This window comes from Salvia hispanica, chromosome 1 (assembly GCF_029641045.1).
Source record: "Salvia hispanica isolate PSC_SH4W2 chromosome 1, Shi_PSC_v1, whole genome shotgun sequence".
Lineage (NCBI taxonomy): Eukaryota > Viridiplantae > Streptophyta > Magnoliopsida > Lamiales > Lamiaceae > Salvia > Salvia hispanica.
In genome coordinates, this window is record NC_142692.1 from 52,809,025 (window position 1) to 52,823,671 (window position 14,647).

The 14,647-nt window shown below is 38.3% G+C and overlaps 1 protein-coding gene across 11 annotated transcripts; it reads right to left on the reverse strand.

Annotated features, from left to right (window-relative positions):
- Nucleotides 1-985: 985 nt before the first annotated feature.
- On the reverse strand, nt 986-9,932 carry LOC148934123 (uncharacterized). 11 transcript variants are annotated; one of them, XM_089065342.1, is made up of 10 exons: nt 9,827-9,932; nt 9,416-9,597; nt 9,232-9,333; nt 7,649-7,671; nt 7,148-7,219; nt 3,094-3,271; nt 2,892-3,021; nt 2,476-2,781; nt 2,303-2,410; nt 986-1,533 (listed from the first exon to the last, which is right to left on the reverse strand). In XM_089065342.1, exons 6-10 carry the CDS (start codon nt 3,267-3,269, stop codon nt 1,138-1,140), a joined length of 1,116 nt encoding a protein of 371 aa, XP_088921468.1. In that variant the 5' UTR covers nt 3,270-3,271; nt 7,148-7,219; nt 7,649-7,671; nt 9,232-9,333; nt 9,416-9,597; nt 9,827-9,932; the 3' UTR covers nt 986-1,137. The 11 variants fall into 11 exon arrangements, with proteins under 11 accessions (XP_088921468.1, XP_088921474.1, XP_088921463.1 ...); XM_089065348.1 differs by having other exon boundaries at nt 7,637-7,671; XM_089065337.1 differs by having other exon boundaries at nt 7,649-7,705.
- Between the last annotated feature and the right edge of the window lie 4,715 nt (nt 9,933-14,647).

Here is a 14,647-nt window from a genome sequence, read left to right on the forward strand (position 1 = left end):
TTGATTATTTACCCATTTATGAATGAGTAGTATGTTTATGTGTCAATGCAAAATTCGTGACATGAATATTGATATTTGATACATAACGTATAATAACTATATAAAAGGCGAGTTTTGATTTTAATGTTATTATTTACCTATTTATGAATTCTAGGGACAAATTTGAATATATATAAATTTTAAGCAAGATTTTGTATATGATTATTTACTTCACACGTTAAGGACCGGCCAACCAAGATTAAAATATGAATGATATAGGGCCTCGGCCCTCTATAATTAAGCCATGGAATGTTTAATTATAAGATTTATAACCGCTGCCTTATTCAGAAATCAGAATTGAATTATATTAATTTGTAACTGCCATATAGTATTAAGAATTGTATTGTATTAATAATATTTTGAAATAGCATTTTGTAAATAATTTCGCATGAGAAGTTTCAAGGTGGCTTCTTTTTTCACAATCGATTTTTTGCCAAAAACTATGTGGAGAAAATGTTCCCCTACCATAATTTTTTGATGTGAATGAAGTATTAAATTATCTTAATTTTGCATCTACTTCTTTTATTGTCACTACAAAAAATGCGCTGTTTACCGACGGAATATTCCGTCGGTAATTCCCCAAATTCCGTCGGTAATGTGCTTACCGACGGAAATTCCGACCAAAATTTCCCGTACGTAAATTGCTCGTCGGTAATAGTTACCGAAAGATAAAATCCGTCGGTAATATTTTCGACGGATTCTCCGACCGATTTCTGTCGCCGGTAATGCGAAACCGTCGGTAAATGCCGATTTCTTGTTCACACTAATTTCCGTCGGTAATTATACCAATTCCGTCGGTAACTAGATTCCACTATTTCCGTCGGTAATTAAATCATTTCCGTCGGTAATTAATAAGTATTTTTTACAAATTGATTCTATAATTTACAGTGAGAGTGTGAGACACCTATTTTCATTTATACAGTCAAATCACCTATAATAGCCAAAATAATCCAATAATGAAGATATGATAGATAAAAGGTATATTAGTTAAACATAACCAAAGTACGAATAAAAAAACACAAAATAGGAAGTTTATATCAAATTTGGAATTGTTGGGACTATCATGATCCGATTCATCTTCTCCTCCATCAATATGTATCAGGTCTGTGAAGCATCATCATCAATGAGTCGTGAGAAATTGGATTGTTGAGACATCAAGATCCGGTTCATCTTCTCCTCCATTGCTGAAATTTTGACACTTTGCGCATCTAAATCTTGTCGAAATTCCCCCCTTATTTCCTCCCTAATTTCCTCCCTTATTTCTCCTCTTAATTCAGCCCTTAATTCAGCCCTTAATTCATCACGCAATTCATCTCGCAAGGTTTGTGCTCTTGCGGACTCTGTCGAGGTGTAGAACACAAGGTTAGATGCCAAGTTTCCTATCCCGAACATCCTCTTCTTCTTGTCGAGCTTTCCTCCACAAACATCATTGATGAAGATGTCACTCAAATTTGGATTTTCGCCCTTTGTTGCTGCAATCGCTTGCACCTTCGCCTAGATAATAAAAAATTATACACATAACTTAAAACATTGAACTACACCTCAAAAAACATATTACTTGAATAATTGATAACAAATAACCAATATAACAAATTGTTCATGAAAACTTCTTCATTCCCATGCCCCTGACCTCTCCTACCCCCTAAACCAGACCCCCCACCCCCTGACCTCTCCTATACCCCTGATTTGATAGTTTTTGTGTTGTGATAGCATTTAGAGTCCAAACTTTGTAATCTCATATCCATGTTGTGAAATCAACTTCAGATAATAGTAAATATCCACTGCTGCAGTTTTAATAACAATATCATATCATTAATAACTTTTCCTTTCTTTCATTACCAAATTTAATATATTTCCCAATATACTAAGCAATCTTGCATGTTGCCAGTATAAGGAATCACCAAATAAAAGAAATTCAAAAAATTTATGTGCTAGCCACCTAATTCCAGTATGACATATGGAAATCAGAATACATTCAGCTCAAATTTGCAGCTAAACCCTATCACCATGCTTCATGTAGGTAGCCAGCAGCCCAAAGCAAAAATCCAATACAAAACTAGACTTAATTAGTCTTCTTCCAACCCTAAATATCTCAACAAATCCTTTTATTAATCGAGAGGGAGGTCCAAATTCTATCATAGATCCATGCTGTTTTTTTCTTGTGTTTTCACATCTTGTCATTTATTGTAAAGATAATCCAAAGATATAGCCAGCTTGTCATGTATTATAAAGAACATCTACATTAATATATACTATAACTTACATCGACATCTGCAGCCTTTTTGCAAGTGTATGTCCCATCTTTATAGGTGTGGAGTGATTTGAATCCGGCATATGCAACATCCTTCAATGATACACCTCTCTCGGCTGCCTATTTATTAAAATATAAATATAAGTTAAAATATAAATATATGTAGCGTATAAAAAAACACTTACCATTCGTAGAGATTTCTCTGTGACTGACGTTGACCCTCCTAAATGTGTCCTCATGCCCGTACCAGGTCCATCTGGTTCAGATCGTCTGGCCTTACTTGCAATAATTGACCTTTTGACAGTATTAGGATCTTGCCAGTAAAGTATCAATCCTGCCCACATCTCTTGAGGTACATAAATTGGCCTAGGTTGACCTTTATTGTACCTATCCTTCACTTCACTAATATAATCCGAGTATCTTCTACCAGCTCGCTGTCCCCATGCTTTCTTCACATCATTCTCCCATTCGGGGGGCCAAGAAAAAGATTTCTGTACAAAAAATGAAATACTTACTCGAAATTATTCATAATACATCTCCTTGACTTCCTCAGGTTAGTGCAAATCAAAATAGTTTTCTATGTAACAAAAATAATACTTACTCGAAATTCTTCATAATACAGCTCCTTGACTTCCACAGGTGTCCTTTTCCAGTTAAACCCAGTATTGTTTTGAATCTGATGAAATGAAGATGTAATCACCCTTGACATCTTACTGTGATCGGCTATTTTCCTATAACACCAAAATATTAATCAACTATTGATAAATAATGTGAAAGTAATAATTAGTAAACTAATAACAAACCCAGTATATGGATTCCTCTGAAGTGGAATCCTACTATCAAGCATAGTAGAAGTTGCTTCAACGGTCTCCTCTTCCCTTTCACCAGAAGTTTGTGCTGACTGCGTTTGAGTATGTCTTGTATGAGATGAGTTGCTGGTCTGTCCACTACCTATAGCATGACGAACGCGACGATCCATATCTAAAATAAGTAATTGAATGTTAGCGCAGATCATGGCAAAAATCATTTTTAACAATATCCGTCATCATCAAAATAAATCAATAAACATAGAAAAAATTAACCTTATCATATATCATCATCATCATTTGCAATATTGTCATCATCAGAAATTATTATACTATCATCTGAAGGGTATCCATCATAATCATCGATGTCGACCATTCCACCATTTGGATGAAGTACTGGAATGCTATCACCTATCGTTTGGTTACAATCCAACAATGACATATGCAATTCATCCTCTTGAAACGGTGGTTGTTCAGTTACTGTTGAAGATGTTACCGGATTTGGAACTTCAACTTTAGATCTTGCTTTGACCTTGCATACTTCCCACCAATCCTTTCTTGATTGATTCATGCTAGGATACGAACAATAATACACTTGATTAGCTTGATTCGCTAACACAAATGGTTCAAACTTGGATAACCTGCGAGTGTGGTTTATAGAAACCAATCCGAAGTCCTTATGAATTAATGTCCCAGAAGGTGATGGATCAAACCATTCACATTTAAATAATGTGATGCTCTTAAGTGGGAAACCAGGATACTCCAATACACAAACCTCCAATAATCTTCCATAAAAGTTCATCTCTTCATTGCCATATATCTCACCTTTAATGCACAATCCACTATTCATCGTGGCTTGACTTGACTCACGTGTTATGGTGTGAAACCTATATCCATTAATAACATACCCATGATATGTTTTGACCTTTACTAAAGGCCCTTTTGCTAGATCTTGGATATATTTGTTCATGTCAGAGGGGCCCTGATTCCCTCCAAATCTTTTGAACCATTCAGCAAATTGTGTGTCAACCATGTCTCCTAGATCAGAATCTGATAGTCTTGGATTTGCTGATAGCATTTCATCTTCAAACAACCTTTCAAAAAGAAAAGATATAAAGCATATGTATAGAAATATGGATTGAAAGGAAAACATTTTCGGTATTTTACTACTTACTTCAGATAAATGGTTGAAACTTCGGGACAATTGAGTAGAACATAAGTATGTGCAGCCTTGTATTCTGAACTGTCCAAATATCTTACTGACATTTTTCCAAGTGGACGTCCTGTTTCTTTGAAAATAGAAGGAGCATCTGGATCCTCGTTAATGCCACTACAACTTTCTCCACCACAGTTACGAGGCTCGTTCCTTATCTTGGTACTCACATGATCCTCAAAATAGTATGAACCAAATGTAGACACTTCTTCTAGCAAATAAGCATTGCTTATGGAGCCTTCAACTCGAGCTTTATTTTTTATATTGTTTTTCAACCTCTTAAGATACCTTTCAAATGGATACATCCATCGATATTGAACAGGACCAGCAAGGCGAGCTTCATCGGCTAAGTGAACTGGCAGATGTTCCATTGAGTCAAAAAAACTAGGTGGAAAGATACGCTCAAGATTGCATAAGATTATCGGAATATGATCACTAAGCCTGCACATATCATCCATTCTAACTGCTCGAGTTGTCAAGTTCTTGAAAAACATACTCAAATCTGTAATCGCTTTCCAAACATTTTGTGGAAGAAGCTCACGAAATGCAACAGGAAGTATGCGTTGCATGAATATATGGCAATCGTGACTTTTCATTCCATACAACTTGAGTTTACTCGAGTCCACACATCTACCCAAATTAGATACATATCCATCCGGAAACTTAAGACTTTTCACCCATTCACATAAGACCTTCTTCTCACGATTGTCAAGGGTGTATGAAGCTTTTGGAAACATTCCTGTTGTTTCATCGCGCTTTAATTCAGGTCTTGCACAATATTGATTCAATTCTTCCCTCGACTTAGTTGTATCTTTAGTCTTCCCTTGGACATTAAGCACTGTGTTGAAGATATTATCAAACACATTCTTTTCAATATGCATTACATCCAAATTATGTCGAATCAACAAGTCTTTCCAGTAGGGGAGATCCCAAAATATGCTTCTTTTCTTCCAACCTGAACTAGCACGATTAGACAAAATTCTATTCATCCCATTAGAGTCCTCCATCACTCTAACTAGACCCAATCTTTCTATCTCATTCAAGAGTTCTTCTCCAGATTTTGATTCTGGTGGGTCCACTAAAATCATCTTATTCTTTCGAAACGCCCTTTTGTTCTTTCGATAAGGATGATTCTGGGGCAAGAATTTTCGATGATTGTCAAACCATGATTGTTTGCCACTTTTCTCCAACGTAAATGCATCAGTGTTTCCCATGCAGTGAGGACAAGCCAATCTTCCAGCAGTACTCCATCCAGACAACATAGAATATGCTGGAAAATCACTTATGGTCCACATCAACATTGCTCGCATTTGAAAATTTTGCTTCAATGAAATATCATAGGTGGACACGCCTACTTCCCACAATTGATTCAATTCTTCTACCAATGGTTGAAGGAAAACATCCAACTTCTCTTTAGGATTACGTGGACCAGGAATTAAAACTGTGAGAAACATGAACTGCTCCTTCATACACAACCAAGGAGGAAGATTGTAGGGAGTTAAAATAACCGGCCACGAGGAGTACTGTTGTCCTAATTGTCCGAACGGCTGAAAACCATCAGTTGAAAGACCAAGTCGCACGTTACGACTTTCTGATGCAAAATCTGGAAAAATATTGTTTACGTGCTTCCACGCTAGAGAGTCGGCCGGATGTCGCATCACCTCATCATCTATTGATGTAGCATGCCAACGCATTTCTGCTGCTGTGGCTTTAGATGCATACAATCTTTGCAGTCGAGGAGTCAAAGGAAAGTAATACATCTTTGACACTGCCACTTGTCTGTTCTTGTGGGATTCAGATTGTTCCTTAAAACGTGAAGTCCCACAATATCTACATGTATGTAGTTCACTATCATTCCGCCAAAAGATCATACAGTTATTTGGACAACAATCAATCTTTTCAACTGGTAATCCCATGCCACGCAATAGCTTTTTGGTTTTATAATAGCTATTAGGTAATAAGTCCCCATCGGGCAACCCCTCTTTTATCAACTCAGTAAGCCGATCATAGCATCTCTCCGGCCAGTGATACTCTGCCTTAAGACTCATTAGTCGAACCACAAATGACAATTGTGAATGTCTCCTACAACCAGACCACAACTCATTATCAGCTGCATCTAACATATCATAAAGCTGTTGGGCATTAGGATTTGGTGGCTCTTCTGCCTCCTCATTGTTAAATTGAGGACCACCAACGTCTAATACCATTGTGTGGTAAGTGCTAGGTGCTCCAATTTCAAAATCCATTCCGATGTTTCCAGCTGATTCTGATTCTGATTCTGATTCGACTGTGTTTTCGACTGTGTTTTCGACTATGTTTTCAGATGGTTCTATTGATCTTTCACCGTGAAACCTCCATATGTGGTAATTCTTTACGAAACCAAACCTGGAAATATGATACTCTACTTCATCTGTGTCTCTAAAGCACTTGTTATCACATTTTTTACAGGCACATCTGATTTTGTCTCCATCCATATATGCAGGTTTACCACTTGCAAACTTGATGAAATTGTCAAGTCCCTCCAAAAATTCTGGATTAAATTCACCATGTGGAAGTATACGTCTATACATCCACTGGCGATTTCCACTCATTTTTATAATTCCTAATTGAAAATTCAGCTTATTTATTCATCAAAATATAAAAGCATCTTCACATATCATACAATAACACAACAATATCACATAGTATACCACTCGCTTCACCTTAACAACAAGTCGATGGAGCTAGGAAAGCTCCACCCCAAGCCTAGCCACCAATTTCTAACACTAAGGCATGCTCCTAAACAAATGAGTGTAGGCATGACCGTGAATAAGAGAAAATAAACGGAAAGCGGCTTACCCTTGGAGCTAAATTCTTCTCTTCAACTCCAAGCTATAAATCTCCTAGCTCCGCTCGTTGAATAAGAGACAACTGCAAAAAAATGGTGATTAATCAGTACACATGCCCTATTTATACTTAGTTTGTGAAATAACATTGATTTGTTGCACGTATACTGACTTAATTCCATCTAGGATGAATGAAATTCACAAACATGGTGCTGTTATAAAAAAATCGATCAGAAAAGAAAGCAGAATGAATTAGCTGTTATCCTCACATTAACGAAATGACTAATGAAAGCTACATAACTCATCGTTGTCATAATTATGTCTGCAAATTACCACCGGGTTTTATTATTGTATGTATGTAGTTCTTGCATTTTCTCCTCTCTTTATATGACCTAAAGACCTGTGGTTTTTCATTTCAGTACTCTTAACAGATAAAACTGATAAAAATAAAAGATTTAGGTGCCATAGCTGTAAAGGATTTTGTCCACAAGCTTGTGAGAACCTTTTAGAATACCTCATCACCATGAAAGAGATCACCTGTGAAAAATTAGTTAGACCAAAGCATTAACATCTGCATGAATCAACAAGAGGGAAAAAAGAATCAGTACATATCAATGCGTATGACATAAACTGAAACTATATTGGAATTGCTTCAAGAGTACTTGAATATCATAAACTGATAAAATTGTTTTGCAAAGATTTAACTAAATCTGAAACTGTTCATGCAAAATATTTAATAAAATTTGTATTGTAGTCCATCTTCGTTCCAAAAGAAAGGAAAATGAAAAGAACCCTGTGAAAGGCATTAGAATAAAACTGTTAGTTTTAATATAATATATTTGCGTATGTGCAGTTTCAGGTGGAATGCTCCAGCATGGCAAGTACAGCTGAGGAGATCGTAAAGCTAAATGGATATTTAAATGGTAATGGTCATTTTGGTGTTTGTAAAATCATGGATATTTGTTGGTTTCAAGTACATAGATGCAGATTAAAGATGATTGAGAAAGAAGAGAACAAACAGAATGAACAATTTCAGAAGCAAAAATAGAAGAGGTAACAACAAAACTGAAAAATAGAAACATTATATTGATAAATTAACTTGGATTCACATAAGTTGTCATTAACCATAAGCAAGCATTGGATCAAGAAAAAATAACGGGATAGTCCCAAAGATTCACATTTCCTTGTTTAAAAAATGATGTTACAAGATGAATGACTAACTAATCCAATGATGCAACACAGGACAAGGAACACTTTATAGATCAATTTCTCAGCATTTTACAGCATGAAGATCTGATGTGTTTTAATTAACATTTCTGTATAGAAAAGAAAATAAAATCACAACTAGAATTACTGGTACAAGGCAGTGATCACAGCTGATACACTTAACATATTCCTGCCTAAATCCAATAAGAAGGTAATACTGACTCATGTGATGGCAAAATATTTGGTCCTATAACTATAACACAATGGCCAACATCAAGACCAGCCATGGACAAAGAAACTTTAGTCTAAGTAGTACATTCCAAAACTCTATCACATGTAACAGTCTCACTGCAGATATCCCATCCTAGGCAACCTTAATGGCCATTGAATCGTGATTCGTGCATAGCTCTTGGATTCATAAAAGTGCAAGTAGAAGAAAGCATCTATGTCCATTGCCATATATTAGGAAATCTCAGACTATGCAAAACAATTTTACATTCTGTTCCAATATACCATCGGACTAAAATAAGCAAATGGAGATATAAATCATATAAGTCTAAACAAATGAAGGTAGAAGAAGCACTTGATCCTAGCAGCAATGGTATCTAAACAGCAACAATGGTATCGAAACAGACTCGAGTTCCCTCAAAGAGACTCGAGTTTCCTCAAAACAGATCAGCTAAACGTAAAGCAAATTTCTAATAGAGCAAATTTTCTGCTAACACATTACATATCACCTCACAATTAGAAGACCAGTGATGGCATATATACCCACTCACAATTAATTCTGCTAACACATTACAAAAACTTCCTACATATATTGATAATATTAAGTAGAAAAAACCCTTATTATAACATAACATGTAAAAGGAGAAGAATGAAGAGTAATACCTCTGTGAAAATGTGAAGTAAAAGAGTGGTGGAAGAGAGCGCTCAAATGAACCCTAGCAAATCCAATTTAAGAAAAACTCAACCAATTCCCCCAAATCCAACCTACACTTGCAATATTTGAATTCGCTGTCACCTTAATTCTTCAAAAAATGGTGTAATGGATAGGTGAAAAGGGGATTCTCACCTTAATTCTTCAAAAATTGGAGGTTAGAGCTGTGGACAAGGGTGGAGTCGAGAAAACAGAATGCCGCCGATTTGAGGGGAGGAGACGGCGGTGGCTGTAGGTCAGCGACGGCGATGGCTGTAGCTCGTCGACGGCGCAGGCTGTAGCTCGGCGACGGCGTAGGCTGCAGCTCGGCGACGGCACTGGTGTAGCTCGGCGCAGAAGAATGAATGACTTCAGCAAACGGTTGTGTTTTGGAAATTTAATTTAATTCTTAAGATTATTTAATTCTCTTATTGTGTATTGGAATATTTAAATTAATTCTTAAGATTACCGACAGATCAATTCGGTCGGTGATAGCTTTACATTAACAAATAGAGAAAAACAATTCCGTGTACAATAAAATGCCACTAAAAAAAGTGAGAAAATTACCGACGGAACTGTTCCCTCGGTATTCCGGCGGTAATCACAGACGGATTTGTGTATGTCGGTAATTCCGTCGGTAAATAGCGCATTTTTTGTAGTGTGTAATCATAGATTCCATGCCCATAAAATATGGCAACCGCATACTAGTGTAGCAAAATAATTAGATAACCTTCCATTTTGGACCAATCAAATTACCTTCATTTATGAAGAGAATAACTATTAATAAACAGGTAATAAATTTTATTGTGGATCATCATTCATGCTTAAAACTTTTAATAAGTCGTGAATCGAGAATCAATGTAATAAAACTTTTAAGATTTAATGATATTAATTTTATTTAACTATCAATTATTTTTATTTTTCTAAGAGCATCCACAATGGGCGCCCTAAGGTCAGCCCTATAGAGCGCCCTATGCTCCGCCGCATCATCATTTTATCCTTCTACCTATTCACCTGCGGTGGGATGCCCTATAGTCCGCTCTATAGTCTGCCCTAAGCATTTTATTTATTTGAATATTTAAACACTACAAAAATTGGAAAAAAAAAACTTCATTTCATTGAAAGTGAGAACATTACAGTACGAAATAAAAAACCTACAAATTCTTAACGGCGGTTACGGTTCTAAACTTCTTCAATCATGTCGTTCATGAGCTGAGCATGGTCTTGTTGGTTGCGCATTGAGGCCCGCCTAGATAGAACCTCATTGAAGCCCATCGGTAATCCTCGAACGGTGGGGTGGGGTCGCCGTGCTGGAGCTAGATCTAGACTCTCTCCACATACATGACATCAGCGATGACGTCCTTGTATCAGAACCGCGCCTGACCCTTCACTAGTGCTTACCGTGATTGGAGCACACCAAATGTCCGCTCCACATCCTTCCGCGCAACCTCCTGCTTTTGCGCGAATAAAGCTCTCCTGTCACCCATTGGGCAGCTGACCGTCTTCACAAAAACAGGCCACCTTGGGTATATGTCATCGGCCAAGTAGTACCCCATGTGATATTGACGTCCGTTGGCAGTGAACTCGATGGTCGGGCTGTTGCCATTGCATTGCTCTGTGAAGAGGTTGGATGAGTTGAGGACGTTGATGTCATTGTTCGACCCCGCTACTCCGAAGTAAACATGCCAGATCCAAAGCCGATGGTCAGCGACGGCTTCGAGGATCATCGTCGGGTGGCTGCCCTTGTATCCATTAGTAAATTGGCCTCTCCCCACCGTCGGGAAATTCTTCCACTCCCAGTGCATACAATCGATGATCCCTAGCATTCCAGGAAAGCCGTGCACCGTCTCGTGCATCTTCATCAGGGCCTGACAATCCACAACAGTCGGCTTTCGCAAATATGTGTTGCTATTTTGCCTCCACAACTCCCCTACAAAAAATCTTCAAGCAATCGCGACCAGTTGTCTCCCCGGCGTGAAGGTACTCGTCGAACATATCCGTCGTGGTGCCGTAGGCCAACAGCCGGAGCGCAACCGTGCACTTCTGCAACGGCGTAAGTCCGGGTCTGCCGATGCCATCTTCCCGATACTAGAAGTATTCATCACGAGCCTCCAACATTTGGACTGCTGAGAAAAAGTTCTCGCCGCATTCTGAAACGGCGGTGAAAAACGGTCAGGCCCCACCGTGGTTGGTCGACAAAATAGTCTGTGAACAGACGTTGGTGAGCTACGTCGTGGTCACGGTGGACAAACGTCCGACGTCGAATCGGCTTCGGGATCTGCTCCGCCTGGAACTGCTCCGCCGCTTCGCGCCCGTGCTCCATTTCGGCCAAGCATTCAGCTGCAGCCTCGTGAACGCAATCGAATAAGGCCCGAGTCAAGGCCCGAGTAACGCCCTCCGATGTACTCCAGTCGTCGTCGGGTCTCATTTTAAGTGAGAAAGTTAGGGAGAGAAATATTGGTGTGGGAAATGGAAGAGATGGGAAAGTGAGAGATGAGAGAGAATAATTAGTGTGAGAAATGGAAGAGAAATGGGGGTTTAAATAGATAAAAAATTCAAAAAAAAAAAAAAAAAGGAAAACACGTTGCATCGCCCGTGGTATCGTCCGCGTCGCCCACAGTGGGGCGGACGATACCGCGGACGATCTATAGGGCACGGATGATGGATTAACCATCGTCCGTCCCATTGTGGATGCTCTAACAGTTAATTTATCCATTGCACTATTTAACATTAACGCAGTTACAAATAGAGAATACATGGATAAAATTTAAATCCATTTTGTTTGCTTGTACGCCACTTACCACCTTCTCCTATTGCGGTCACTGAATTTTATGAAAACAATGGAGTAGTAATTGTTTGTGCATGATTCTTGCTCTTCACCAATAGTAGCTTTATGAATTCCTTTACTTTACAAACTCCTTTTGTATGATTATATTGTGTTACTAATATTTGTTGTATGTGTTCTCACTAAATGAAAGAAGATGGCATCGATGCAGGACAATGAAAGTGTTGAAGATGATGAATGGAGAATATTCGGTGGGCAGAGCTGCATGAGCATAGGCGAATTTAGGAATCCATTTTTTTTACCGAAATTTTCATTTCTTGGTTGTTGATTCATTATTTTTGATTAATAGACTTTTAATGATCTATTGTTAATCAATTTATAGAATTATTGAATGTTTAACTTATTTATTAAAGAGATTGATGATAAATTCAAATATAAATATAATATTTTATGTTCAACATTATTTAAAATAATCTACAAGACAAAATGGGAAGCTGATACGCTCGGATTTTGCACTGTTTTTAAGGCCATTATTTGGTCTGTTTTTTATGTCAAAGTCACTCTACACGTCCATTATTTGCATGTTTTTATCTATTTTGGTATTTTGACGTGTTTTGTGAGAAATGTGCATAATTGAGCCGAAAAAGGGAGCCAAAACGCCAAGTTTGGGAATCTGGAGTCAGACGGCGACCGGCGTCCGCCGCGGATGTGTGCGCGGCACCTGGCGGGCAGATCGATGCAGCGGTCCGCCTCGGAAAAATGTGCTTGGAAGAGAAGTTTCGCCCGGCGACCGCCGGAAGATGTGCGGTGGTCTGCCGCCGAGGGAACAGACTCTCTGGACTCCAGCGCGGCGACCGCCGCCAATGTGCGGCGGCCCGCCGGAAAAAGGCGGCGAATCCGGGAAGCCCTAGATTTGTGCCCAGTTTTACCATATTTTGGAGATTTTTTCCTTCTACAACAAGGCATGGCTTTTCCCTATAAATAAGGCCTCAAGCTTCATCAAAAAGAGAGAACTTCTACTTGCAAAATACTTCATAGAGATCATGACCTAGAGTACTTCATTGGTGCAAGGAGTTGGAGAAGGATTTCAAGAACATCAAGAACGACAAGGATTCAACCCACGGGTTTTATTTGCTTTAGTTTTATGTTCAAATTGTCTTCCCTTCATTCTATGTTTTTAGCTTATTCAACTATGTGTAACTAAACTCATAGGATTCTAGGGATGTGTTAGTAATGACTTTGGTTATACAAGTTCCGTTTTCTATTTAATATCCGTTTTGTTTTTACTTTGTTTCTTCCCTAAGTAGTTTTGATGCTGCATGATTGAGTGACACAATCGTGTATGATTTAATATAACTTGCTTCATAACTGTGACAGAGTTCTAGCGAGTTATATTCACTTAGTAGACGCTACAGTTAGCTTCCCTTAAAACGGCACTGTTAATTGAGAGTGAGGACTTTTCAAGGGTCTTAGGAGCTTTTTGGAGTTACGTGTTAGGATTGACAACCCTAATCTTGTAATCAACGTTTGTTTCGCATGAGCATAATCTAAGTGACTCGTTCTATCAAAGTAATAACTGTGATAGGGTATTGTAGTTGGAATTTTGTATAACCATAACTGTGAACACACATCCCTGGGATTCCCTTATCTCTATTGTCTCTCTTGATTAATTTGCTTTTAGTTGATCTATGCTTTCTATTGTTTTTAGTTTTTCAAAAGTTTTCAAAACCCAATTGTTTTTCCAGATAGTATTTGAGTCTTAGTAGAGGATAGACACTTTGTGTTCGTCTTCCCCGTGTTCGATATCCGGTACTAACCTTTAGCTATACTATATATACTCTGTATACTTGCAGGTTTATTTAGTGCTAATAAAAAGTGCATTATGTTTTTGGCGCCGTTGCCGGGGAAGACAATTCACTTTGGAGTGATATCTTCAAACGGATAATTTTGCTACTTTGGACTTTAATTTTTTTCAGTTTTTAATCTTAGTTTTTAATTCGTTTTTGTTTTTGGTTCTTGCAGGTTTTGTATGCGAACGCGCTCTGGGAAGGACAGCCTAGAACCGCTCGATTTAGAACTTGAAAGAACTCGTACGAAAATAAGAAGTGAAAAAGGATCAGGAACAATGGGTGACCGAACAGACATTGAAAAACTGCAGGAAATGGTGAAGCTACTGATGGATGAGAGAGAGGCGGAAAGGGCGGCCCAAGAGGCTTTGGAAAAGAAGAATCAGGAGATACAACCCGTGATGAACATGTTCAACCATGGGAATATGATTACCTTTCCCGAAGGACCTCGTATTGACGCTAATAATTTCGAGTTACGCATGCCCCTTATTCAAAGGGTCGAGCAAACTCCTTTTGCAGGTAGGGCTACAGAGGATGCTAACCGCCATATCTCCAAATTTGTGGAGATCGCAAACACTCTCAAACTGAACGGTGTCGACGACGATGCCATAAGGGTAAGACTTTTTCCCTTTTCATTAACTGATTCTGCTAAATAGTGGTTTGAATGTATGCCCAGAGAAAAGGTCTCCACATGGAAGGACATTGTAGCTGCCTTCCTCGACAAGTATTATCCGCCGGGCACAATTTTGAAGCTCA

Coding starts and splice junctions, on each gene's coding strand:
- LOC148934123 (XM_089065320.1), bottom strand. CDS start 6,900: ATGAGTGGAAATCGCCAGTGGATGTATAGACGTATACTTCCACATGGT. Junction 4,191..4,270: donor GTTTCAACCATTTATCTGAA/GTAAGTAGTAAA, acceptor TCTTTTTGAAAG/GTTGTTTGAAGATGAAATGC.